We start from the raw sequence: 22,866 nt of genomic DNA on the forward strand, positions 1-22,866 counted from the left end.
GCGCGACGGCTCCTCAGGGCCGGCCTTGTCATCAGGTAACCAGCTCCGAAAGGGGTCGCAAGGTGGGGGCTGGTGTCCCAAGGCCCCCTGTGCCGAGTTCCCACTCAGGATGCCCAGGGAAGCTCAAATGCCCTAGGTGGGGGAGGGGGTTGGGAACCCAGAGACCCTGCATCCCCTGCCCCCCCCACGTGGCTGTGACAGCTCTGAGGGGCTGTGGGGTGTGGCCAGGGCCTGCCACCGCCCCTCCCCACTGGGGGGCAGCGCTGAGTTCTCCGGTGACGCAGCTGTGGGCTGCAGAGGAGCCCCAGGTGCTCACAGCGGGGGGCGCACGCACCCCAGCCCCGGCTTCCTGGCTGTCTCCACGGCTCGGCGGACCCCCAGCCCACAGTCACCTCCCACCTACAGCGCTGGTCTTGCCCAGTCTCATGGCTGAAGCGGCGGAGCTCCCTGGACAGGCCTGAATCTCGGAGTGGGAAGCGGGGGGCGGGGGGGGGGGGACATGCCGGGATGCAGGCACCGGGCGGGGCACTACCTCGTACTCCTCAGAGCCCTGCGAGAGCTGCCGGAGCTGGGCATCGAGCTGCGTGAAGCGCCGCGTGATCCGCTCGATGCGGGCGTGCAGGTCTCGGTACTCGCTGTACTCGGCGTTGAAGTCGTTTTTGTAGCTCTGCCGCTGCTCCGAGGAGGAGATGGTGGCGTATTTTCTGGGGAGATGGGAGAGAGGGGCCGCAAGGGCTCAGGGGGCTGCAGCAGAGAGCCTGGAAGTGTCCACAGCCACGTGGCCAGCCCCGCCCAGGAAGCAGCCCTGACTCCGAGCAGCCGGGCCATCAGGAATACACACAGAGCCACGGGGTCAAGTCAGCGCACGCACGTGCACACACACAGCCGTGGGGTCCGTGCTCCCTCTGCTAACCTGCAGGGCCGGGGGGCGGGGAGCAGCAGGCGAGGGAAGTACTCACAGCAAGTAGTCGGGCGTCTCCGAGGTCGACGTGGGGACACTTGAGCTGCTGCAGGTCCCGTTTAAACCTACAAAGAGAAAATGTATCTCCTGAGTCCATACCTGGTCTGTCTGTGATGAGATCTACAGAAGGTTGATGCCCTATTGTCTGAAGGCCTCAGAGGGGAGGCCACGCAGAGGGGGCCAGGATGAGCAGAGGTGGCGTGAGTCAGGGCGAGCACCGTCTGGCCACCGTAGGGGGCTGCCTGGAGCTGGACGTGCCCCCTGCCAGTGGGAGAGGTGGCGAGCCAGCACGGTGTGCGTCCCCAGAGCACAGCCATGCAGAGATGGCATCGTGGGCGCAGTTCTCAGCAAGCACCCAAAAGGACGGCTTCACTGCAGGGCCAAAGCCTGGGAAGCTCGTCCAGAGCCTTTGCTGACCCCACGTAAAAGGCCACGAAGAAGAAAACCGGTGACCCCTGACCAGTTGAGTCCCGGGGGCATACCATTCTCGGGCCCTGCAGGACAAAGCCGGATAGCTGCCAGGGTTTTCCCCTTCCTCTCCCTGCGGATGGAGTTGCAGGCCCTGCAGGCTCTGGTCCCTGGCCTGACCACCCTCCCCTCAACCCCATCCTCCCATTCTTCCCACCAGACTGACTGTGAGACCAGAGGGACAGCCCTGGGACTGTGACCCGAGACTGTCCTGAGACAGTGCCCGAGGCCTGCCCAGGCTACAGTCAACCCAAACTACACTCTGCTCCTTTCCCCGGGGACTTCTCCCAGATGACCTTTTTTTACCCCAAGACAGAAGCGATATTATCACTTTGCAGCATATGCTGAGTGCCTATTTTGGTGCCTCTCTTGGAGGAAAGCAGCCCTCCAGTGGATCAGCGGTTTGATGAGCCCCTGTGTGGTTTTATACTCCATCCAGTGCAAGGGGAGACTCCCACCAATGGATGGCGCCCACCGGCACCCCCATCTGGGTGTTGTCTCTGGAAGGGCTGTGGCCGCGCTGGGATGCAACCCAATAGGCGCAAACATGCAGTTTAGTCTACATTCCCACCTCCCACAGCCCAGGCACGTCAGGCACCCCGGGGTGCTTCACCTTGAGGCTGAGAATCAGATCACCCTGGCAGGATACCACTGGAGTCGCCTGTGGCAACCCTCTGTGGGCCCCACTCCTGCCCCGGCACTGGCTGTGCAAAGCTGTCACCCGGCCACCCCTGCACCAGCCCAGCTGCTTCCCACCCGTGTGCCCCCTCCCAGGGCAGTGGGTGCAGGGACGTGTCTGCAGGGTCACCCTGCAGGACCCAGGTCTGGGTGCCAATGAGAGAGGGTGCCCCCATTTCCACACACAGTTCAGTAGGCCTGAGTTCGGCCTGAATAAACCGAAGCACGCCCCTGCCCAGCATGTGGCCTGGCCAGGAAGGTGCCCTTGGGCCAGAGGTGGGGACCACAATCTGAGCGAGAGCTGGGGGCAGGCACGAGGGTGGGTCTAGGACCCAGGAGTGGGCCCGCAGCACAGGCGGAAGAAGGTGGCAGAGGGGGGCCTTGGCGGGGTGCGGGAGACGGGGGACACAGGTGGGGTGAGCTGAGGAGTCTGCTCAACCGGAGGCTGCCACACCTGTCAGGGTCAGAAGCGATCACAGGGCAGGGCTGGGACTGCAGGGCCAGACAAGCGGGCAGCAGCATGCAGAAGGGTGGGCTACCTCACAGGAAACAAGGCTAAGGGAGCTTCTGCACTTGGGTGCCGACCTGGAACCCTCTCCAGCGAGGCAGGGGAAATGTTCAGGGAACAATGCTGTTGTTAAAGGCGGGTGGGGAGCCCTAGCCTGCACAAACCCCTACCCAGGAAAGAGCCACAGCAGGAGGCTGTGTGTGGTGGGAGCTTGAGAGGAAAGGTAGGCTTCCCACCAACCTATGATCATCATCACCTGAGCTGCCAGAGAGGCCAGTTACGGTGGATCACTTGGTGCCATATCCAACTTCCAGCGCCTCACTTGTCCTTTCCTCCCCATCGGGGCCCTGCTCCCTGGCTTTCCTGATCCCAAACCCCTTCCTCACCGTGGCCTGGGGCCACGCTGCCTGTGGCTGACACACACTGGGCAGGAGCCAGAGCCTCCTGAGCCCCACGTGTGGGGCCGGTCTGGGCAGCACCTTCCTGGCCTGGCCTCCTGCCTGGCCCCATAGTCCCACTTCCCCAGACCCTGCCAGCAGCATATGGAACCTCGCTTCTGCTGCCTGGGACAGACGGCTCCCTGGACCCAGCTGCTCAGGTCTGTGTCCCTGGGCGGGACCCGGGTCAGATGGCCTGTGCTCAGGGAGCCAGGCTCCCTTCTGAGAAGCCTAGCATGCAGCAGGGTCGAGGGGTCCCAGAGGACTGACGGAGCTGCAAGGTCTCTTCATCAGACGAGCCCCGGTCTCCAGCTGCAGAGGGAGGAGCTGGCATGGCCTTTCTGAAGGACAGCTGAGGGACAAATTCCAAAGCCTTAAGGAGCAGGGGCTCCACCCATGATCCAGGAATGCCCCCTGCTGGGGATCCTCCTGAGGAAATAATCTGAAAGCTGCAGCAGGTCGTACGGCCCACAAGGCCCGGAAGGCTGTGCCTCTGCTGCTGTGACATGCTGATCAGGTTAAATTACGAGAGAGGAAATCACAATGGAGTCAGTACTGCTCAGAGCACTCTCTAAAAATGCAATCAAGAAGCCATTAAGGAAGTGTGACTTATGCACGGCTCAGCCAGCATGGAATCTGACCTTTTGACCCCATGAAGTCATCTGCCAGGAACTCGTGACAGCTGATCTACTTATTAGACCCCCACCCTCAAACCATGCGTGATACTGTCGACTTACTGGACCCCTAACCTAAAACAAATATTTTCTGACTTGTCTGATTTGCGTCAGAGTTAAACTGTTCTCACCAGAAACCTTTAACAAACTCAAGGCTTTTGATCTCTCCATAAACCCAACTCTTGCTCTTCCTGAGAACAAACGCTCATGGTCACCTGAACCTATGTCTCCCGAATGGTAATTCTTAAGACCCTAAAGAAATCATTTCCCTTTCTGCAGCCTCCAGAGTTATTTTGGGGTTGACAGTAGCCACAAGGGGTGCTCAGCTCAGATGCCTGGGGCTGTAGCTGGGAGTAGGGAGGCTCTGGGGGTGAGGACTCCGTCCCTATGAGCCTCCGCAGTGCCCCAGGCCCTGGTCAGCACACAGTCCCGGCAGCCTCACATCCCGCACCCCGCTGAGGGGCTCTCAACCGCCAGCTTCCCTACAGGCTGCAAGTGAGAGACCTTGTTCTGGCTCTTACCGCCTGCTTTCAGTAGACAGTCTCCCGCCTCCTCCTGGACCCGCCTCTCAGACCCTCTCTCTGCAGACTCAAATGTTTGCTCAGCAGGTCACAGCAGGTCCACAGTGATCCAGGGACCCCCTCTCCACCAAGTCCTGCCCCCCGCAGCCATCCCTGAGCCCCAGACCCCTGTTGAGTGCTGTGTCTGGGATTTCCCTGCAGCCAGAACTGGGCCCTGGAATTGTTCCTCTCCCTGTGAAGTATCCCCTCCCATGAGCCTCAGCTCCATCAGGCTCTGTGCCCCTGGTCCCCAGGGCTGGCCTGGCACACCCTGACTGCAGGAGGCTTCGAGGAGAGCACCTCCAGGGCAGTCACGTGAGCCAGCGCGAGGACACGGGGCCTCAGAGTGCAGGGCGGGTCCCAGTGGGGACTCAGGAGGCAGCCCCGGCGTCCTGTGGCGTGAGGGTGCGTGGGCACAGGGCCAGTGCTCAGGCTCCCAGTGACCCCCCTTCTGCAGAGCCCTCTGCCCCTTGACCTCTTGGCACCTACCCGGGGCGACTGGTGGGGCAACTGGAGGGGCTCCAAGGGGGCCCGGCACCGGGCCGAGCGGCCGGTCCCGGGGCCTGTCCTCTGCGGCCCTCTCCCTGTCTTTGTGCTTCTTGGATTTCTTCTTGGATTTGCCGTGCAAGGAACCGCCGTGGGGCCTGCTGGGCTGGGCACAGTCCGTCAGCAGGGGCATGCTGAGGCGCTCGGTAGGGGCTGGGGCGGCCACCTCCCCACGCTCACAGTCCCGGCCACTGTGGCCCAGGTCGTTGCTGACGTCGGCCAAGGGGTCGTGGGCCCGCGGCGGCTCCAGTCGCAGGGGCAGGTGGGCGTCCGTGCCAGCCAGCAGGCCCGGGGTGGGCAGCAGGCCCTCGCGGCCGAGGGTTGTGCTCAACTTCCCGTTGACTGTGGGCTGAGCTCTCTGGGTGAAGTGCGATATCCTGGGTTTCTTGTTGGCCAGAGGGTCAATGAAATCAGGAGGCTGCGGCCGCTTCTGTGAAGGGAAGAAGAGAATCCCAGAAGGGAGCCTGTGCCTGGAGCCACTGTGTGCCCCAGGGAGAGGCTGGGCAGCAACAGGCCAAACTTGGGCTGACCAGCACCCCCACCACAGGCCCCGAGGGACCAGCGCCCGCAGGCAGGGCCACTCCGACCACAAGGGGGCGCACGGACGCCACAGCAGGCCCGAGAGGCCCGGAGCTCCTGGGGCCTGCCTGCCCAGGGACCCGGCCGGGCCACGGGCCAGCAGGGCAGAGAAAGGGCGGCTGCGCCATTACTGCACCCGCTTCAGCCCACAAGGGCCTCCCCGGGAACTGGTCTAAAACGTGACTGTGCTCGGCATCTCCCCCGATGACAGGAAGAGCAACGAGCCCAGTCTGAGTGACACCAGCCAGGCCCCGCAGGCCAGGACCGTCCTCCCCAGGGCCCTGGAGTCCCCATGGCACCCCTGTCACATGGTGCAGGCCTCATCCCCATTCACAAAGGAGAAGACTGAGGTCCGGAAGGAAGGCCAGAGCAGAGGAACGGAGCCGGGATTACACCCGACGGCCCAGGCCCAGGGTGCGGCAGAGTGGACCAGAGTGAAACGAGGCCCTGCCCTCCACGCCCCAGCTGCGGGGTGCCCTGGGAGGCTTCAGGACCTAGGCCGGATGCCTCCAGGGGGAAGCAGAGGGGGAAAGAGAGGGGCTGGCCAAACAGGGGATGGAGACATGGGACTCACTGGTCACAACAAGCGAGGGGAAGAGACAGCTTTCACCCAACAGCTCCAACAACAGTGAGGGACCCCACTGCTGAAGATCAAGCCCCTGATAGCGAGGCCCTCCCTGGCTACTGACACGGCAGGTCCCGCTGGGGGACACAGTGATTTTCACAACAGCGCTGGGAGTCAGAGGCCTCCAGTGTACAGAGAAAGTGCAAGGCTCAGTGGCCACCAGCCTGCACGCCCTCAGCCACACTACCCCCACAGGTAACCCAAGGAACCTATCCAGGTTCCAGGTCTGGGACCCCCAGCCCCCAGCCAGCTGCTTACGCATTCAAGAAAGCTCGCCAGCCCTGAGTCAGAAGCCCAGCAGATTCCCCGAGAAGCAAGGTCAGGCCCACCGCCTCTGCTGAAGCCCGCCCACCCTCCCCGCCAGCCGCTCCTACCTGAGGGGGCGAGGCTGAGCTCCCGTGCTCGCCCGGAGGACTGTTGGCAGCAGGGTCCCCAGGGAGGCCGCCTGTGCTCTGTGGCTGGCACAGTTTCCTGCAGAGGAGAAGCAAGGCAGGTTGGAAGGCCCTCCCTGCGAGGCGCACCCAGGCCCACCCACCTCTGCACTGACCCCATGCTGTCCCACTTGCACCCAGCGTCCTGGGGAGGGCCTGACTCCCCGCTGAACCAGGGCAGGGCTGGGTGCGACGGGCCCGCCTGGCAGGCAGAAAGCAGTCTGAGCACACCTGTCCTGGGTGCATTCACACCTGCCCTGTGGCCACGGCCCAGCCTCACCATCAGGCCGGTCACATTGGGTGCTCTGTGCCCAGACACTCATCTTGACCTTCATGATCATGGAGACCGAGGACCCCTGTGCAAAACTGTGTCCCCATGGGAGCTACAGACATTGGGTATTGGCCCTTTTTTAAAAAACATTTTATTTGGTCCTTACTTTTATAAACAACTGTCATCCCAATAACAACGCTCACTGCAGAAACAGAACGCAAAAGAGGGCTGAGATGCCCTGCTCTTAGTGGGAGGATCCCCGCCCCCCCAAGATTCAGCTCCCATCTTCCTGGGAGCCCAGGCCCCAGGCCCTCTAGGGATGGCAGGGGCAGCCAGCAGACCACTGGAATCTGAGCTCACAGCGCAGCCAGGATGAGAGAAGAAATGCCCCGAGGCCTGACAGAAAACAGAGGCCCTGACAGTCACCCTGGCTGGTGAGGTTGGCTTCTTGCACTCCTAGAGGCTGAGAGTCTCAGGGGAGGCCAGGCACCCGGCTGGCCCCCCACGCCCTGCATGAAGCTGAGCTGAGGCCCGGGGCCACGTCTGCTGCTCTGACCAGTGACCAGCAGAGCACCTCCCTGGCCTTCAGCTGCATTCCAGGCTCCGGAGGCCGCCCGCCCCACAGCAGCCTGAAATGCAAGGAGAGCCGAAAGGAAGGTTCCGAGAGTGGGTGGGGCAAGTCTACTGTTCAACCCAGAACTTCCAGTCAGAGACAGAGAATCCGGTGTTCACGTCCATTCTCTCTCAAGTCCCCACTAAAAGGCATAGAAGAGAAAGGGGAAAAAAGACAGCAATGCGACTTCACACGGAAAGCAGAAGCACGAGTGGGGACTGTCCTGGAGGAGTCCTGGGCTGCAGGGGCCTCAGGCCCGCAGTGTGCGCCTCGGAGACCTCAGCGCAGGGGCCCGCCAGGCTGTCCCCCAACAGCCCTGCTCTGGGGCCTGGCCTGCTGGGGGGCAGCTGCAAAGGGAACCCCCAGCATGTTCGGGAGTGAAGGAGCCCAGGCCTTCCCCAGGGGGCCAGGAGGCTGCTCAGGCCACACAGGATGGACAGAAACATGGCCTCCAGAGGAGAGGAGACAGAGGGGCCTGTGGAGGGACCCAGAGATGCCTCAGGGCTACCAGGGAAGCTGAGCTGACAACAGCAGAGTTCTGTGGAGGCGGCACCCGGCTTCCAGGTGACAAATGTCAGGCCCTGAAGCAGACAAGACTATGCATTTCAAAGGACAGAGAGCAACCAAGCCCCTGTGCCACAACCACTGAGCCCACAGGCCACGGTGACCGAAGCCCGAGCCCAGAGCCCGTGCTCCACAGCAGGAGAGGCCGCCGCAACGAGGAGCCTGAGAACCGCAACTAGAGAGGAGCCCGCAAGCAACAAAGACCCAGCACAGCCACAAAGAAATTAATTGTGATAAAGAAAGGAGTGCTCACTTCGGCAGCACATATACTAAAATTGGAACGATACAGAGAAGATTAGCATGGCCCCTGCGCAAGGATGACACGCAAATTTACGAAGCGTTCCATATTCTTGCTGTGATAAAAACATTTCAGGTGTTTGGTCCATGGTGAAATTTTTCCTAAGGCAATTTCTTCCCCTATCCATTCGTACATTACTGTGACCGCAAGAGATGTTTCCCGTGTTAGAATCTAATATTTGAGTCTCTTGAGCAAAAGGTGACTATTCTTCATTATGGTACAATTCCACCTATCATATGTGAAAACCCCAGAAAAATAAACCCACATGCGGAAGCATTCCTACAGAGCTCTGACTGCCTACAACAGTGGCGCACACGTCATCTTTGTATGTTAACCAGTATAATGTTTGGATTTCTGTTACAATCTTTTACCAAGTGGTGTGAGAAACTTGGTGTTAATGTCTTTTTCCACTTCAAGCTTAGATCAAGAATATTTTTATTTTCTGGAGAAAGAGGTACCTACTGTATAATTGCACCAAAGTACAAATGAAAGGAAGGTTTTCTTCAACAGGGTAATACTGCAGCCGTGTAGATAAAACCACAGATATATCGTTTGTTAGGTTAACTAAGATGTGGGAAAATGCTTTTCTGTTAGTAGAATGCAAAGACCTACCTAAGCCACATAATAAAATTCTTTTACCAATTAAAAAAAAAAATAAAGAAAGGAAGGAAAGAGAGACTCTAAGAGGATGAAAATGTTAAATCCACCAGAAACACACCAGCCTTAACAGCCTCAGAAAGACAAAGATCTGAAACACACACCTCTCCAAAGAAAATATACAAACAGCCGATAACCGCACGCATAGATGCTCAACATCATTCATTGCTCATCCAAGAAACTCAAATTGACACCACTATAAAATACCACTTCACACTGGCTAGAATTAAAAAAAAAAAGAAAATATAATCAGTGTTGGTGAGGCTGTGGAAAAACTGGAATTGGGCACTGTGGGTGGGAACATAAAATGGGGCAGCCACTGAGAAAAAGAGTTTGGCAGTTCTTCAGAAAGTTAAACCCAGGACTGCCATACGGCCCAGCAATTATACTCCTCAGGACGTATTTGAGAGAACTGAAAATCTGTGTCAGTTGTATTTGTGTCCTCGTACACAAATGTTCACAGCATCACTGTACACAATCCCGAAAAGGTGGCAACAGTCCACATGTTCACTGACAGAAAAACGAATAAGCAAAAACTCACACACAACAGACTATAGAAACGAACCAAGACCCTGGCCACAGGAAAGAACGAAGCTCTGCTACAGGCTACAGTGTGGAGAAACCTTGAAAACATAATACTGAGTGAAAGAAGCCAGACCCAAAGGCCACAGAGCACATAATCCCATTGATAAGACGCGTCCAGAACAGGCAGGAAGCAGATTAGCGGTTGCCAGGGGCTGGGGGCAGGGGGATGGGGAGTGACTGCTAATTCAGGTTGTTGGGTTTTTGGAGGGTAAATGGTTTGGAACTAGATGGAGGTGGTGGTTGCACCTTGGGAACTAGAAATGATGGCAAAAAGAGAGACATGGGAGAAGCTGAAGAAATGTCCCCAAAGTAGAAGAAATAAACAACCAGGAGGACAACAGTGAATGGTGTAGGAGCATGGCCCCCAAGGGCAACTCACAGGAAGCCCCCGGGAGGACGCTGAGGCCTCTCACAGCCGCACGGAGGATGAAGAGGATGAGGCAAGCATTCAGACTGCCAGGGCCACCGGCGCCCTGGCCCCAGAGCACCCTCCGGACTATCCTGTGACCGCGGGGACACACACAGGCCAGGGAGGGAACTGACGAGGCTTCCTCGGCCAGACCTTCAATGGGGAGGGAAAGTTCCTTCCAATCTAGAAGGCTAGATGTGGCCAACTGCCGACAGTGTGCTGGCCACCCAGGTGTGGAGCTGTGGAAGACAGACGTCCCAAAGCCTTCTCCCCGGAGAGATGCTCCAAGAGCTGGGTTCCTTCAGCATCAGGGCAGAATCACAGACCCGGAAACAGGAGGATCTGCAAGGGAGGGAGGCAGCTCCCTGCGGAAGCCCTGGTCCCTTGAAAGTGATGCAAGGCCATGAGACAACCAGAGGGAGCTTGTGGCTGGACGTGAAGGGCACAGAAGGCCGAGCACTTGGCCAAGCGGCTCACCAACTACAGGGAAGTGCACCGCCCGTGAGATGGACAGAGGCTTGGGCTGTCTAGGCTACGCCCTGGGGGAGGGAGGCCAGGACGGGGCAGTCGGGGGACTGATTTCAAGGCCTCATCCTGCACTGGGACATCCAGACTCTGCCTGGGCCAGGCCAGGGCTGAGCAGCTACTCATGGGGACTGAAAGCACGGAGGGAGCATCCAAATAAACAGCTGAGGGCTTCCCTGGTGGTCCAGTGGTTAAGAATCCACCTGCCAATGCAGGGGACACAGGTGTGATCCCTGGTCCGGGAAGATTTCACGTGCCGAGGAGCCCTTAAGTCCACATGCCACAACCACTGAGCCCATGATGCAGAGCCCAAGTGCTGCAACTAGTGACGTGTGCACCGCCCTGAATCGGCGCTCCGCAACAAGAGAAGCCTCTGCAACACGAGGCCCGAGTGCCTGTCTGCCAGAGCAGAGCCACGGGGGCCCAGGCAGACCCTGGGAGCACAAGTGCACCCAACTCAGGCTTAGAAGAAGCTGTAGGACAAGGAGGGCCACAGCCCCCAGGGTAACACCCTAAGACCTCGTTTCTCCTCCTTGCCATGAGACCCGTGCATGAAGAGCGGTTGCAATGAAGGCTTTCTTCAGGGAGGGAGCAACCTAAACATGAAAAAAAAAAAGCTGTGCAGAGCAGCGCCGGGTTGTGGGTATCAGTGATACTGACCCTGACCTCTGCCCACCAATCAGGTCAAGCTCCCAAGAGCAGCAGATGCTGTCAGCTTCTGGAGAGGCATCGGGCCAGGCCACCCCCCCAGCTAGACCACTCAGGCCAAGAGGAGAGCGCCAAGACGGCCCAGAGCAAACAAGAGGGAGGAAAGGAGAGCTTGGCATTGCCCTGAGCTCCGGGAGTCAGGAGCCTGAGGAGCCTCCCCCCTGATACCCCTCAATATTCAGCCCAGTTTCCGAGGGCCCACACCCACCCAGGGCCAGACTGCCCACAGATTGCTTGCTCCTGGCCATGCCCCTCCTGGAGAGCTCTGGGAGGGCAAGGCCTGGGAGCCTGAGATCAGCAGGCGCCGAGTGAGAGGCTCTGAAGGAAGGAAGGGTGGGAGCAGCCTCAAGGCGCCCCACCCCCATGTGCCCCTTGGCACCTCAAAGCACTGAGGTGGGTGTAACTTACTACTTCAACACTACTGCCAGGCGTGCATGCATGCTCCATCGCTTCGGTCATGTCCGACTCTTTGCAACCCCATGCCCTATAGCCTGCCACTAGAGTCCATTAGAGTCTCCAGGCAAGGATACTGGACTGGATTGCCATGCCCCCCTCCAGGGGATCTTCCCAACCCAGGGACTGAACCTGCGTCTCCCGCATCGCAAGCAGATCCTTTACCGCTGACGCAACCACCTGCAGGAGGTGACAGTGTCTATCTGAGACCTGCTCGTCCAGGCAGCAGAGGACAGCCAGAGAGGGGAGGGGGAGCGTTGTCTGCCGAAACCATCCCGCTCAGCCTCCCTGAGCACCTAGAGACTGCTAGGGAGCCAGAAGAGTGACCCCGGAACAGCAGGTGAGCACCCTGCAGGGCCAAGGAGGAACTCCGTGTTCACCTGGAGTGGCCCCAACTTGGCTCTGATTTCCAGATGCAGTTACTGCTTTAAACAACTTAAAAAAAAAAACCTTCATAAATTGCTCCAAGTCCCTGAGAAACCACTTAAGGACTAATTAGCATCTCAGGCTGCTCTGAAGGGCGCTTCACAGCCGGGCTCTCGGGCATCAGTTGAAAAGGAAATCATTAACTGCTTGCCTTAGACAAGGGCCGACTTAACCACTTCTCCCCAGAGCCACCTTGGCTACTCCTGACTTCGGGTCCCCATTAACCCGAGAGGGGATGCGTTTAATTAATGCTGCTTAATAGTGTCTGTGGGGAGGTTTGCTTTGCTTTGTTCCTCTCTGCTTCCAGTCCTTGAGACTTTCTTTTTAAGAAAGAGGCGGCCTGCAGCAGTAACCTGTGGGGATGTGCAAATTTCAGAAGGAGCTTGGTAGGAGGGGAAGGAGGGCCAGCAGGAATGGCCGCTTTGGGGCCTTCTGTCCCGAAGTTCTCATGTTCACAAACACTCGTGCCCTCCACCCCACTCAGCAAGTCTCGCCTTTTCCCTACAGGAGGCCACGGTGGGCTACCCAGGCAGTCTCTCCAGACCCCTCCATGCTGCCTGCGGGCCCTGTGGGCTCTGGCGCCACAGGAGGCCGCCCCAGCCTCCAGGAGACGGGATGTGGCCCAGGCCCGGCGGACGGGGACCCACTCATGGATGGGGTGGCAGTTTTACCGGATGAGCATCCGCTTCAGCAACTGCTGGTCTCCCTCCGAGTAGCCGGGCCAGTCCTTCTGCACATCCTTGTACACACAGTCCTTCAGCGTGCACGTGCCATCCTTGGCATTCACATTGGCCACCTGCAAGATAGAGCCAGGCTCACCTCGTGTATAGCCCGAGAGAGAGATGATCATGAAAGCATTTTGGGGGGTGGTGTGGGGAGAGGCGGAGACAGACATTAAAGGGGAAAGAGGACAGCACACCTCTGCCCCAAGCCAACACTTGGCCCCCCAACTCCTCCGCAGTCCGGGACAGTGGCCCTTGGGGTGCAGAAGGGTCAGAGCAGCAGGCCCAGATGCTGCTGGAGGCCAGGCTGGCTCCACAAGGGGGCGCTGCCATCTACACTCCCAAGACTCCATCAGCAGCCCATCCCGCTGCTATGGACGGAACCATTTTTGTCCTCCACAAATCCATGTTCAATCTTACCCCCTGCTAACCTAAGGTGATGGATTAGGAGGCGAGGCCTCTGGGAGGTGATGAGGTCACGAGGGTGCAGCCCCCATGAGGGAGTGTCTTTTTGGGGGAGGGGCTGTGCCGGTCTCTGCTGCTGTGAGCCTTCTCCAGATGCGGCAGGTCGGGGGCTACTCCCCAGCTGCACTGTGTGGGCTGCTCATCGTGGTGGTTCTGTTGCAGAGCACAAACTCAGGGCTCTTGGGCTTCAGCAGTAGTGGTGCATGGGCTCGGCAGTCGTGGCTTCCAGGCACTAGAGCGCAGGCTCAAGAGTAATGGCGCATGGGCTTAGCTGCTCTGCAGTATGTGGGATCTTCCTGGATCAGGGATTGAATCCGTGTCTTCTGGACTGGCAGGCAGATTCTTTACCACTGATCCACCAGAGAAGCCCAAGTGTCTTTATAAAAGAGAACCCAGAGTTTCCGCGCCCCTCTCCCCGGGATGAGCATGAGAAGGCAGAACACAGGCCCTCACCAGACACCCAATCTCCCGGAGCCCTGATCCTGGGCCTCCAAGTCTCCAAAGCTGTGTGACGGGTCTGTGGTGTCTAACCCACCCAGGCCATGGTGTTCTATGACAGCAGCCTATGGACTAAGATACATACACACTCTCAAACTCACAGCTCCTGTGGCAGAGTTGGCCGAGCTGGGGGAGGGGTGCCTTCAGGGCCCAAGCTGAGCCCACCTTCCCTGCCACCAGCCAGCCCTGCTGCTTTTGGTTAACATAAGCTGAGTTTGTCTTCAAGACTGTGCAAAGATGCATTTAGAACATTTGCCTTAATATGCTTGATGGAATTCAGGCCCCTGGCCCGCAGAGGGCACTCTCCTGAGCGTCTCGTCAGGCACCACGGTCTCCGGAGCGCGTGCAGAGCTGTGTGATTGGCACGGCAGCTGCTGTTTTTCACTACAGCTGAGACTGTGAATTTATGCTCCACGTCACGGCGGTTTCCACAGAGAGCATTTTTTAATGGCTGAGTAATATTCCGCCACGAGGCTGCACTGTGATTCACTCCATCCCCTCTCCTTTGTTGGACGCGGACTCTGCTTCCAGCTTCTCTGGAGCATAAACAGATGTCACTTGCGCAGGTTTTTCCATGCTGGTAACGGTTTTTTTCGGCCAGCTTCCCAGAAGTGGGATTAGTGGGTCAGAGGCTCTGAACATTTTTATGGCTTCTGAGACGCTTTGCTAAAATGCTCTCCAGAAGAGCCACCCAGCCATCCACACTCCCACCAGGAAGGTGGACTGCCTCAAATCTTCTCTTTGGATGTTTTCACAAGAGTAGAGGAGGAGGCGTCTTTGCACAGCGCTGCTTTGTCAGTGCTGCTCATCAGAGTCCCTGGTCACGGGGTGGGGGGGGGGGGAGCTGGGAAATGAGCATCCGTAGTGAGGTGTAGCCCCCATACCTTCCTATCCCCATGCTGGTGGGGTCCCAGTGCCCCCTCCCACAGTTGGTGGGGAGAACAAGTCCGGTAGCAAACATAGCAGCTCAAGGCAGAAGGGACAGGAAATCAGAGAATGGGAAAGATCAGAGTGGGCTCCCAGGATGCTCTAGCACAAGACATCGCCTGGGCCGCCTCGGGGAGCTGCCAAACCCAAGATGACTGGGAAGGCTGGCACTTAGCACGATGCCTCCCTGGTCCCAGGAAAGGACCAGGAGTGACGAGAACACCCTGGCAGTTAAAAACGAAGCAGGTGCCCCAGGCAGACCCAGGTCAGCGCCGCCAGCGCCCTCTCTCTCCAGAGCACCAAGCCTGGTGCCCCTGTCGTGGCTAAGGGTCACTCAGTGGGTAAATCTCAGGTGCCGTCAAACGCTGGGTCAGCCACAGCTCACATTCTGCATGTGCTGCTTTTTCACTCTGGGCCCGAACAGAACGAGACTGGAGAGCAGGAGCAAGGGCGTCTTTCAGAACGCTACCCCAGGGACCGAGGGCCTGGCCGGACGGTGGCCCGCGCTCTAGGCGCCGGCAGGGCAAGCGTGGTAGTCAGCCCTCCGTCAGCCTCAGCTCACGGCTGACGGCCCTGCCCCGCTCCGAGCCGTGCCTCAGCCACCCTGTGCTGCAGGAGGCAGCTCTGGGCGGCCCCAGCCCAGGAAAAGGGCCTCCCGTGTGCTTCCCCCAATTTCCCAAGGGTGAGGTAACACGTGTGACTTTCCAAGGAAATGAGCACCCTGGGAAATGTCCTTCCTGGTTCCAGAGCTTTCTGGATGCTCTAGCAAGCCCCAGAGAAACCTCCTGGACTACAGAGCACTGTACCTGTCTTCTCTAGGCCCCAGGCCGACTCCCGAGCTGGCCGGGAGAAGCTGCCCCTCAGTCCTCGCCGGCACAACCTGCGCGAGGGGGGCGGCGGCTCAGGAGGCCAAGTCTGCACAGAGGCCCCAGTGAGTACCCGGAGGAGCCCCCGACGGGAACAAGGCTCCCGGGAGCACCTCAGCCCTCAGGCCCCGGGGCGTCTCCACGGTGAAGGGGAGGGGAGGCGAGCCCAGCCCCAGGTCAGCACTCGTGTCGGAGTGCAGCGGCTGGTCACCGCGGCCCCTCTTCCCTCCTCACCCCTGCCCCGTGCCCTGAACTCGCTGGGGGGCGATGACGACACAGGGATGCCAATCCAAGCATGGGGGGACGAGAGCCACGCCGACGTTCTACCAAAGCTGTGTGTGGTCACCCCAGCCTCAGACGGCACTCAGGGAGGGGCAGAGGGGCAGCAGGGCGCCCACGGGAGAACTCGGTCAATTGGAAATTCTCGGCAATTCCTCAGACACAGCTCCGGATGGTCATGGCGCCAACTTCCGACCACAGGAGGCAGCACCCAGGAGCCCAGAGTGTCCGAGGCAGGGCCTCAGCTCCTCCCAGAACACTGGCGTGACTGCCGCTGGCTGTGCCATCCTGGCAGCGGCAGTGCTCTGAGGCGGCCTGCTGCCACTCCACAGCGGAGCGGCGTCCACGGGGCCCAGCTGAGGCGGTGGATCGGGCGCGAGCCACTCACCCTCTCAGGAGTCCGTGAGCTGGCTCCCCCAGGGCACAGCGCCAGGAAGGCTCTGGGACCGCCGCTGTTGCTGCAAAGCCCTGGCCGTTTAAGAGCAGGCTCTGCCTGCCGGCCCCACGTTCCTGCCTGATTAGCTCCTGACCCCAAAGCGAGGTGCTCCAGTCGCACCCCAGCCTCAGACAGAAGCCTGAGGGTCCAGACATGAAGCCCCTTGCCTACAGCCACAACTGAAAAGCCACAAGGAGACCCACCTGATATGAAGCCTGAGTTCTTGCTAACTCGGGCTTGCGCATTCCCCAGGCTTCATTCAATTCCAAAAACCTTGTGCAGCTGAAGTCTCGGGTCCCCCATGCTGTGCCCACTGCCTGCGAGCCTACAGCTGTGAGGAGACGAGCCCTGGACAGTAAACAGTGCCCCGTGCCCCGCGCCCCGCCCCGGGCAGCACGCACCTGCTGGAGGAGGCCGTCCAGCGCGTCCTTGTCCGCCTGCGCCAGGCCGTCCTTCTGCAGCCGCAGCAGCAGCTCGGCCTTCCGGTAGGGTCTCAGCGCCAGCAGGTGCAGCACGCGGTCCCGGAAGGGCCGCTGAGACACCCCGCTGCCCCCGCCAGCGCTGGCAGCGCTGCACTTCTTGATGGCGCTGGCCGGGTTGATAGGGGTTGCCCGCTTCCGGGAGGGCACAGCATCCACTGCCCCTGGGGCCGGTTTCCGAAACTGAACCTTCTTGCCTACAGTAAGAGCCAGGTGTCAGGGACGGGAGGGGCTGAGGGGTGGTCGCCGTGTGCCCCTGTCTGGAGCGGACGGCACGCTCCTGAGCGAGCAGAGACGCCCATGGATGGCCCACGGCCTACAGCCCCGAGCTCTCACCGAGCCCAGGAGGCAGGCGCCTTAAGCCTCGTGCAGCCCCGCCTGCCCAGCGAGTGCGCCACCTGCTGACCACAAGCAGATCGACGGGTACGTGCGGGGTCCCCAGTCTCAGAAGTGGGCTGAGAGCCTTATTATCTAACTTCATCCAAGCCCTGGCCCCTATGGGGAAGGTGGCTGATGCTTAAAAAGGAGTCCCAGAACGGCCAGAAGGAGCACCCCAGAGCCTGCAGTTCACAGCTCTATGCTGGTCCCCTGGGTCCCGCCATTCTCTTTTATGACAAAGGGGAAGATAAAAGCATCAGGTCACTTGGGCAGACCTGCCTGTGCTCAGAGCCCCGGGGGCTGCAGGCCTCTCCCCCACCCTCCTGGTGCAAACAGAGACATGCAAGGGGGTCCTCCATGGAGCCCCCGGAGTGCTCTCGAGGGAGGGGGCTTCCATCCAAAGTCGCTCACTCCACCTTGGACAACGCCCCTGCCACCGCAGGAAGGAGGACCTCTGAGCGAAGTCAGTGCAGGTCTTAAACCCTTGGGCCACAAACCTCTCCACGACAACTGTCTTTGGCATGTATCCCTTAACTCTGACTTGTCGAATGAACACAAGAAATGCTTTTAGAACCTGCAGGGTCAGACTTCATCCCAAGAGAACCCTGATGACACGGGGGAGAGGCCGGACACAGCCAGGACTCCACGTCCGTGGCTTCTGAGGCCGGAGAACACAAACCAACGCAAAAGCCGTCACTGTATCCTAAATGGAACAGTAAGGCAAATTCTGACTGAAAGACCCACCCAAAACTTATTGAAATGGGTACAAATGTCCATATTTGCATCTTAAGGCAGGAGCAGGCAGCTGCAGCCCTTTGGGATTCTGGTGGGCACCTCCTGGGTGGCTGACAGCCCAGGGCCCAGGCTCCCTGGCCACACTGCCATGCCCACCAGGGCCCTGTGCTGATAGGAGGACCAGCACCATCTGGGGTTTCATTCAGCGCCAACGCCACCGCTAGGCAAGGGAGACTGCATGCTCTTTGGAGCAATGTGAAAGACCAATTTTTCCTTAAAGAAGAAAAACCTCCAAAAGCCAGCAAGGTTCTCCTTTGCTCTGTGCCTCTCTGGCCTTTCTTGCCTGACCATGAACTCACTGGCCTCTTTGACTCCGTCTCCGTCCAGAGGTGGGAAGACGGGGGCAGCGCGACGGAGCTTTCTAAGGGAGCAGGACTTCTCTCTGCACTGTCAGTGTGGTCAGTGTCTCACTGTCACTGAAACTGTTTCCAAGCAGAGGCTGAGGGGGTGGGAGGCCCTAGGAAACAGGGATCAACGCGTTTCCTCCCAGGTCTCCACCCCATGGTCCCTCGCTGGCCCCAGCACAGCAGCAGGCTGCCCGCCGCAGAGTGCATCTTGCCATCTGCACTGTGCCCTGACCAGGGCAGCCATGGGAAGGGGACACCGGGGCAGGTGAGGGCAGGGGTGGCCACTGAAGGACAGGCTGCAGCTCTGGCTTCACGCAAGGTGAGAGGCAGATGTACCTGAAGCAACAGCCTGGGGACGCGGCCCTGGGATTCAGAATTCCGGGAACTCTCAGGCCCTCTAGTCCATGCTGGATTCAGAATGCAGCGGACACCACCCAAGAAGGACCTGCTGACGCAACACTGACCCCACTGCCCCGGCCTCTGTCAGCCCATCACTCCTGTTCCGGCTCCCGACGGGCCCTGAGGCTCTCCAGCTCTCCTGGCAGCTGCCCAGCAGGCACAAGACCCCCACAAGGCCCCGGCCCCCGATCCTCACCCAGGTAGCGGCCTCCAGGCTTGATGACGATGGCCCCTCGGCTCCGCGTCTCCTCCTCGGCCTGCGCCAGGCTCTGCCGTGCCTTCTGGTAGGAGTCGTCCGTGGCGCACACTGTGATTTTGTCCTGGATGCTGCCCAGGCAGTCCAGGTGGACATCCCCACGGCTGCAAGACAAGAGGCCAGAAGGTGAGGTGAGCTCCTCGGATGACTGGAGAGGCGGCCTCGGGGCCGACGCCGCCCCCGCCTCTGACACTCCCGCCTAGGAAAGGGGGCCTGGTGCTGACTTGGCCAACAGGGTTTCTGCAAGGCACACCCTGACCTGAAAGAAGCAAGGGAACCCAGGTTCCCGGGCAAGAGGGGGCACGCCAGGACCCACACCTGGACCCTGGATGCACTGTAAGCGCCGGGACAGCTCACCTGAGGAGGAGAGCGGGGGCTGGAGGTGGGGGTAAACACCCGCACGGTGGGCCGGGCCGCCGTGAGAGCCGGGCAGCGCGGGCAAGGCTCACCTGGAGACGTACTGCTGGATGCAATCGAAGCTGCCCTGGGGGCTGTCACGGCCGATGTTGGAGAGGTAGAAGGAGAACGTCCGCGCCTCCGCGGGGCAGTCAGGTTGGGGGATGGAGATGTGCTGCATGGAGAAGGGGTGTCACTGGGGGGCCCACAGGCAGGGCCAGCACGCGGTCCTGGCCCGTCCCTGGCAACGTGTGAATACATCCCCTCTGTCTCCCTATCTGAGGGACCAGCCTGTCACCACGGCCAGGCTGCTGGCGGGCCCTGGCCCCCACAGCGGCGCGGTGGGGACGCGGCCTCCCGCGTCTGCAGCAGTGGTGCCGCGGGCTGAGGAGCACGGGCTCTCAGCACACACCGGAGGCAGGGCCGCTCCGACCCGGCCACGCCAGTCCCCCGCCACGCCGGGCAGGCCAGGCTCGAGACAGCCCGCCACGCTGAAATGGGACAAGGTGGGTGGGTGTCAGCAGCGGGCCAGGCATGCCCGGCTGAGATACCCTGGTGCACACTCCCCCTACTCCCATGTGGCGAGGCCCTCTCCACCTCCTCCAGGGTGTCTGGGAAGAAGGCAGGCACACAGGCGCGGGCCCCGAGGGGCTCACAGACGGGCAGCACTTGCCCCCGCCGACCACGACACGGGATGTGTGCACGTGGTTCACCTAACCCTGACGGCAGACGGCATCGCCAGAGCCTGACTAGGCAAAGCCACAGCTGCCGGAGAGGAAAGACAGAAGGCCTGGCCGGCCGACAGACAGATGGCACTAGCCCTGGCTGAGGTGCAGGGCTCAGCGCAAGGCAGGAAACCCAGAGGCCGCTTCATTCCAGGCCGACCCTCTGGCCCCCTGCCCACCCTGGGCGACGGCCAGCAGCTGCTGAGAAACACAGACAGGAAGACCTCACGCTCCAGCTGCCAGCCCCTGGGCGGGCCGGGAAGGGCCTCCAGAGCCCTGTCGCCAGAGAAGACCAGCCTTACGGTCCGTCCTGGGCTGGAGCACCGGGCTTGTCACAGTCAGGGAGACACAGGAGGAGTCACGGATGGACGAGAAGGGGCGGCAGCAGGGTGCAGCGGGCAGCAGGCTGTCCCTGGGCTGTCACGCCGCCTCCGCAAGCCGAGCCGAGGACGCCTCCTCTGAGGTGACGTGAGGACAGCAGCACGCGACCCTGGGCTGAACGCCTCCTGCCCCGTGCCCGGCTGTCACATGCCAACGCAGCCAGCTCGGCCTGTCTGAGTCGAGTCTGTGTGATCAAGGACACGCAGGCCCGGCCACTGCGAGAGAAGCTGCTGCCCCGCCCAGCCCTCGGCGGGGTGTGAAGACCCTCAAGGGGAGCTGGGAGGGCACGCAACCCAGGACTGGCTCTAAACGCTGCGGAAGCCCCGTCACGCACAGCCAGTCTCTGCTCCACGGAGACGCTCCCTCCTCACACAGGGAGAGCCAAGGCGTCACAGAGCGGCCCCTGGGCCCAGCCGCTCGGGACGGGAAGAGCCTGGCCTGGGGGAGAGGGGCAGTCTGCAGCGGCTGTCCAGGGACTGCAGACGACCTCGGGCTGCCGATCACGCTGCCCCCAGCTCCCCGCCCCGCCGGCCCCGCCCCACAGCTGGTGTCTGCCCCGCACGCTCTCCTGGCCCTCCAGCATCCTCCTGCGCATGCAGCAGGTGGCAGAGGGCCCAGTCAGCACGTGCAGCCAGTGGCAGGGAGACCAGCAGGGCGCCCATGCCAGGTCAGCCCTGGGCAGTCACACAGACCCTGATCTCCACACACACGTTTCTGTAAGGGTCAAAGAGGGGATGAAGCACCTCCCACTTGGCAAGTGTGTTTCTACTATAAGCCTGGACTGCCTGCCACGACGCACCTTGGGCAGGAGAACACCTGTGTGTACACACACGCACACTGGAGTCCCCATGCAGCGTCGCACTGTCCGCACACACTCCTCTGCAGACGCGACCTTCGTTCTCTATCACGGAAGTAACCGGACACCCAGCACCCAGACGCTTCTGAGGGCCACCGCGGGAGAGGCCCCCCAGGTACCACAGGAAGGGACACACTGATGCAGTGACCGAGAACGCGGCAGGAAGAGTGTGCACCATGATGTCAGCAAAACCAAAAGCGCTTCTAACGGAGCCTGAGCCCTGACACGCAGCCCCTCCCCACGCCCGACCCTGAGCCTCTCCCTCACCATGTGTTGGCTCTGGCGGAGACCTGGCCTCCCCCGGTGACATTTTTCCATCTCTGGCTGCTCAGAGGGCAGCAGCTGCCGTGACTGCCTGCCACAGCCCCCGTCAGGGAGAGGAAAGGAGAGGGGTACAGCCTATGTCCCGACACCACCGTGCGCCTGTCCGGGCAGGGGCATGGGGGACCATTCCCTGTGATCCTTTAGCCCAGTGAGGACCTTTTCCACACAGGTATGTATCAGCCCTTTCAAAATCCTCAAGTGGGGGGGCAAAGCCCAGAGCCAGGTCTGTGTAGCCACTGGGGCCGCAAGACAGCGGGCGGGGGAAGGCCTGGTGGAGCCTGCCACAGCAGTCCTGAAGCCCCAGCCCCTCCCCAGCTCTCTGGCACCAGAGCGCACGGAATCCTCTGGTTAACGGGCTGTTACGATGCTGGTTAATGGCTACCAGTCCCGGGAACCAGTGAGGGAAACCAGCCCGCTGGGCACAAATGGCCCAGGATGTCCGGCTTTCTCTGTGGTGGCAGACAGCGCGACACGCTTTCTCAAACTCGGCCTCTGCTCCGCGTTCTGGACCGAGCCCTGGCTCCCCCAGGGGCCACCACGGGGCCTGCAGCAGGCCTGAGCAGGGCAGGTTTAGTGCATCTGGTGTCGGCCCCAACCCCTGCTATGAGGAGGCCGAGCAAGGTGCCACAGACTCACGGATGTGCCTGAGTGCGGAGATACACAGGCAGACCTGGACCTCCAAACAGCCGTGTCCCACCCGGACAACCCAAGGGGCTGACGTCCAATCCAATCCTCCCGAGGATGGTGCTGGTTCCACCGTGGGTAGGTCAAGCCCCTTTGAAATTTGTCCAAGTCAAGCTGGCAGCCCTAACCCCACATATGCAGGGCCTGATGTGTCTGCAGTCCAAGTGGGGGCTTCACTGAGACAAATGAAAACCCCAGCAGGCTGTGGGCACAAAGAAATGGCAGGGGACGCACTTGGCATCCTCTTCAGGAGAGAACAAGACCAAACAGGGCCAAACAGGAACCAAACACTGCCGAGCCAGACTCTGGCCAGAGGGTTTTCAGGGAACGCTTGCTTTATTACCTTTATTTTCAGGGAGCCCTCAGCATAAAACATATTTTGGATCAAGAATTACTGCTGCACGGCTGCATGGTCGGGAAGATCCTCTGGAGGAGGCAACGGCAACCCACTCTATGATTCTTGCCCAGGAAATCCCACTGACAGAAAAGCCGCTGGGCTACAGCCCATGGAGTCCCAGCATCGGACAAGTGACCACACACACCCTGGATGGCCTTCCCATAGCAAAGCAGCCTCTTCCGCCCACTGGAAGGCCCTCAGGTCCTCAGCCCCAAACCCAGGGGGTGTTCTGAGCACCTACTTCCTTTCAAGAGCTGCCCCCTCGCACTGTGGACAGGGA

The 22,866-nt window shown here is 60.4% G+C and overlaps 1 protein-coding gene and 1 non-coding gene across 2 annotated transcripts in view; one reads left to right on the top strand and one right to left on the bottom strand.

Moving 5' to 3' along the window:
- ELL (elongation factor for RNA polymerase II) overlaps positions 1-22,866 on the bottom strand; it is a 79,981-nt gene that overhangs the window by 3,405 nt on the left and 53,710 nt on the right. Inside the window, exons 3-10 of the mRNA XM_043467357.1 lie at positions 19,273-19,394; positions 18,764-18,927; positions 16,571-16,845; positions 12,648-12,772; positions 6,411-6,507; positions 4,776-5,262; positions 960-1,026; positions 533-704 (exon numbers count right to left, since the gene is read on the bottom strand). Of these exons, the coding sequence (XP_043323292.1) occupies positions 533-704; positions 960-1,026; positions 4,776-5,262; positions 6,411-6,507; positions 12,648-12,772; positions 16,571-16,845; positions 18,764-18,927; positions 19,273-19,394 (1,509 nt within the window). The remainder of the gene's footprint in view (positions 1-532; positions 705-959; positions 1,027-4,775; positions 5,263-6,410; positions 6,508-12,647; positions 12,773-16,570; positions 16,846-18,763; positions 18,928-19,272; positions 19,395-22,866) is intronic.
- LOC122441049 lies at positions 8,161-8,267 on the top strand. The gene has a single exon (XR_006269194.1). It is a non-coding gene; the product is annotated as a U6 spliceosomal RNA (small nuclear RNA).

The sequence above is a fragment of the Cervus canadensis genome, chromosome 4, assembly GCF_019320065.1.
Source record: "Cervus canadensis isolate Bull #8, Minnesota chromosome 4, ASM1932006v1, whole genome shotgun sequence".
NCBI lineage: Eukaryota > Metazoa > Chordata > Mammalia > Artiodactyla > Cervidae > Cervus > Cervus canadensis.